The sequence below is a fragment of the Vulpes lagopus genome, chromosome 1 (assembly GCF_018345385.1).
Source record: "Vulpes lagopus strain Blue_001 chromosome 1, ASM1834538v1, whole genome shotgun sequence".
In the NCBI taxonomy this organism is placed as follows: Eukaryota; Metazoa; Chordata; class Mammalia; order Carnivora; family Canidae; genus Vulpes; species Vulpes lagopus.
In genome coordinates this window covers 75,178,384-75,182,345 of record NC_054824.1, presented here as the reverse complement: position 1 = coordinate 75,182,345, position 3,962 = coordinate 75,178,384, and the positions used below count along the sequence as shown (strand labels likewise).

At 69.3% G+C, this 3,962-nt stretch overlaps 1 protein-coding gene across 1 annotated transcript; it reads left to right on the top strand.

The window, feature by feature from the left end:
* The first annotated feature begins 1,130 nt into the window (after nucleotides 1-1,130).
* LOC121486937 (basic proline-rich protein-like) lies at nucleotides 1,131-3,746 on the top strand. The gene is made up of 3 exons (XM_041748423.1): nucleotides 1,131-1,469; nucleotides 1,556-2,063; nucleotides 3,082-3,746. Exons 1-3 carry the CDS (start codon nucleotides 1,131-1,133, stop codon nucleotides 3,744-3,746), a joined length of 1,512 nt encoding a protein of 503 aa, XP_041604357.1.
* Nucleotides 3,747-3,962: the final 216 nt, after the last annotated feature.

Genomic DNA, 3,962 nt, shown 5'->3' with positions numbered 1-3,962 from the left:
CCGGAATTGGGCCCAGATAATAGCCCTGCTCTTATCAGTGGGCCAAGGGCTCCAAGGGGAGTGTGTCTGAGAATCAAGGGCAGGTTCAGCAGAAGGAGGAAGGAGGTGCAGGCCAGCTGAGACCTGCAGCCTGGAAGGAAGGACTCCCTGAGGGCACATCCAAGGCTTCGGGGACTGGCGTAGTGGGAGTCAAAGAAGGGGCAACCTAGGTCCCTTGAGGAGCAGGGAAGCCTGATCCAAGGGGCCTTCCTAAAGAAACCCTAGGCATCTTGGGCTGGGGGGTTGCGACAGACCCAGAAGCTATGTCCCAGAGAAGAAGGGGTTATGGCCACCTTTGAGAACCTGAGAAAAGTTATGATTCTGTCCTTGCCCAGGGGGGAAACCAGGGCCCAGGCTTTCTGGGCGATGATTCACACTTGGCTTAAGCCTTGGAAGACCCTGGGGCGCCTGGGTTGGCTCAGTCAGTTAAGCGGCTGACTCTCGGTTTCGGCCGAGGTTATGATCTCAGGGTTTTGGGATCAAGCCTCACGTCAGGCCCTATGCTCAGTACGGAGTTGGCTAAAGCGTCTTTCTTCCTCTCCCTCTGCCCCTCCTCGCCGCCCCCCATCTGGCCCAGCTCACGCCTGCCCTCTCTCTGAAATAAATAATCTTAAGGAAAAAAAAAAAAGACTTGGAAGGCCCTGCTGGACAGGGGCCAAGTCCCCTGTGCGGCTGGAGGTGCGGACCCCGTTGGCAGAGTCTGATGACCGGTCACAGGGCTCTGAAACCCGGTAGAGAAGCAGGGAGAAGGCAGGAGGGCCAAGCAGGACCAGGCCGAGGGTCTGGGGCTCCAGGCCGGCACCCCCTGGGTACCCCGCCAGCTGCCTCGGCCTAGGTTCCTGGTTTCTCTTCCCCTCTGGCCCAGGCTCAGACCAGCCCAAGGACGCCCATCTGGGAGGGAGCCTGGGCCTGTCCTCACTGCTGGGCTGCCTGAGCTGAGCTGCGTCCTCTGAAACCCCCCAGCCAGGTGACAAACACAGACGCGTGTGCCATCCTGCGGTCAGGGGCTCAGGAGGCCTCGCGCCCTCTTCTCCGCCTGCAACCGGGCGCGGCAGGCTCTCCAGACCCGCAGGACGGCTTCCGCTTGTAGCATGGGCCCAAGCGTTTTAAGCTGGCGGCGGGAGCCGCTTAGGACAAGGCCGCAAGCCAGGCTGCCTTTCCGTAGGCCGGGAGTAGCCTGCACCCCTCCGGAGCCCAAGAACCCGAGTTCAGCGGGGAGGCCAGAGCCATGGAAAAGTGGGGGCTGGAGAGGAAGGGCCGAGGCCGCCAGGAACATTCCAGGTGGGAGCAAGAAGGAAGGCCCTGGAGGGGCCCCACACACGGAACACCGAGGTCTCCGGCACCAGTCACCCACCTCTCCAGGCTGGGCTGACGCCCCCGGAGGGTGGGCTCCTGCCCCTCACCCCCATCCCAAGCACGAGCACGCGCACGTAGGCACACGCGCCACAGGACATGATCCCTCAGCGACATCCCTTCCTCTGACCGTCACCACACCCTGATTCCACCCGGACACCAGGGTGGCAGGAAGCAGTGTGGCTGCTCTGAAACTTCAGGGTGGCGGCATCACAGGGGGCCCTTGACAAGACTTCAGATTCGGATTCCTGCCCCCCCGCCCCGTCCCCGAGATTCGGGTCAGCGTTCCAGGGACCCCGTGGTCCGGGGACGGAGGCCCTTGGGAGAGCACGAGCTGCTTGGGGGAGGAAGGGCCACAGCCACAGCGCTGCGCTCCCTGTGTGCCCACCGCACCCTGCCGCTTGGCGCGCCCCCTGCTTTGTCCTCTGATGGCCTTTCAGGAAATGCCACCATTTCTATCCCCAAAGTCACACACTGGCCTCCAGAGAGAAGCCTCAGTTTGAGGTGGTTCCCGCCCCTGAGCCCACTTCCCATCCCGGGGGCTTGGGACCTGTGCCTGCGACAGGACCGGGACCAGCAGGTGACCCCCCAGCAGGAGGCAGCCGTCAGGATGGCACCATGGCAAGAAGGGCTGCAGAACTGTCCTGCCATGGAGACCCCCCCCCCCAGGGGTGAGGAGCCAGAGGGTCCCCCCAGGGATGAGGAGCCAGAGGGTCCCCCCAGGGGTGAGGAGCCAGAGGCCCCCCCCCAGGGGTGAGGAGCCAGAGGGTCTCCCCAGGGACGAGGAGCCAGGGGGCCCCCCAGGGGTGAGGAGCCAGAGGCCCCCCCTAGGGGTGAGGAGCCAGGGGGCCCCCCAGGGTTGAGGAGCCAGAGGGCCCCCCAGGGGTGAGGAGCCAGAGGGCCCCCCAGGGGTGAGGAGCCAGGGGGTCCCCCCAGGGATGAGGAGCCAGGGGTCCCCCCAGGGGTGAGGAGCCAGAGGGTCCCCCCAGGGATGAGGAGCCAGAGGCCCCCCCAGGGGTGAGGAGCCAGAGGGTCCCCCCCTGGGATGAGGAGCCAGAGGCCCCCCCAGGGGTGAGGAGCCAGAGGGTCCCCCCCAGGGATGAGGAGCCAGAGGCCCCCCCAGGGGTGAGGAGCCAGAGGGTCCCCCCAGGGGTGAGGAGCCAGGGGGCCCCCCAGGGGTGAGGAGCCAGGGGGCCCCCCCCAGGGATGAGGAGCCAGAGGCCCCCCCAGGGGTGAGGAGCCAGAGGGTCCCCCCAGGGGTGAGGAGCCAGGGGGCCCCCCAGGGGTGAGGAGCCAGAGGGTCCCCCAGGGATGAGGAGCCAGAGGCCCCCCCAGGGGTGAGGAGCCAGAGGGTCCCCCCAGGGGTGAGGAGCCAGGGGGCCCCCCAGGGGTGAGGAGCCAGAGGGTCCCCCAGGGATGAGGAGCCAGAGGCCCCCCCAGGGGTTAGGACAGCCCCCAGAGCCAGGGTCCCCCCCAGGGGTGAGGAGCCAGGGGGCCCCCCAGGGGTGAGGAGCCAGGGGGCCCCCCCCAGGGATGAGGAGCCAGAGGCCCCCCCAGGGGTGAGGAGCCAGAGGGTCCCCCCAGGGGTGAGGAGCCAGGGGGCCCCCCAGGGGTGAGGAGCCAGAGGGTCCCCCAGGGATGAGGAGCCAGAGGCCCCCCCAGGGGTTAGGAGCCAGAGGGTCCCCCCAGGGGTGAGGAGCCAGGGGCCCCGCTCCCAGCCTGAGCCCCCACCCCGAGGGCCCCCTGCGGCGAGGCAGGCGGGGCGGCGAGTTCCCGGCGGCGGGCGCCCCCTGCAGGCGGACGGGGGTGTGGCGGGGCACAGCGGGGGCAGCGGCCTCCTCCGAGCTGGCCCCCGGGACCGACCCACGCCGCCCTCTCCGCGACCCCGCCCCGCCCCCGCAGCCCGGGCCCCCCAAGCCGCCCCCCACGGCCAGGGCCTGGCGTCCAGCCGCCCGCAGAGGCCCGGGGGTGCGGCGAGGGGCGGCACTGCCCTGCCCGGGGCACCCCTAAGGGCCCCTCCACCCGCCCTCCGTGGGGCCGGGGCCGAGGCTGCCTCCAGGTCGAGGAGCCCCGGGCGCTGGGGGCCGGCCCAGCCTCAGCAGCCCCACAGCAGCAGCCCGGCTTACGGAGAGTGGGGGCCGAACGTGCTGGGGCGCCTCTTCCCTTCCTGTCCCCGGGCCCTGGGCATCCTGGAGGCCGGTGACTTAACGTCCAGCGCTGCTCAGGTGGAGTATCCCCCTCCCTCAAGGTCTGAGCGCCCCGGCCTCAGGGCCAGCCCAGCTCGGGGCGAGGGGGCCCCCAACCCCTGTACAGCCTGCAGGCGACCCCCCCCCCACACGCTCCTCACCTCCTAGAGGGCTGCAGCCTCACCACTCCCTGGGGGACCCTTCCCGGGCTTGCAGAGACCCGGAGGCTGGGCCTGGGGGCCAGGCCCGGGCCCTGGGAGGGCTGGGGGACGGAGCAGCGAGGGGCACAGTGGCCCGTGCAGGTTCTGCTTGGGCACCCAGTCAGACCCCACCATCCTCTGCAGCCAGACAGCTTCGGCCATGTACCTGGGGAGCAACAAACCA

Bases quoted from the DNA above. Each gene is read 5' to 3' on its own strand.
- LOC121486937 (XM_041748423.1), top strand. From the start codon at position 1,131: ATGGGCCCAAGCGTTTTAAGCTGGCGGCGGGAGCCGCTTAGGACAAGG. The intron at 1,470-1,555 runs GTAGGCACACGC...CCCGGACACCAG, and splicing joins CCAAGCACGAGCACGCGCAC to GGTGGCAGGAAGCAGTGTGG. The intron at 2,064-3,081 runs GTGAGGAGCCAG...GGGTCCCCCCAG, and splicing joins GGAGACCCCCCCCCCCAGGG to GGGTGAGGAGCCAGGGGCCC.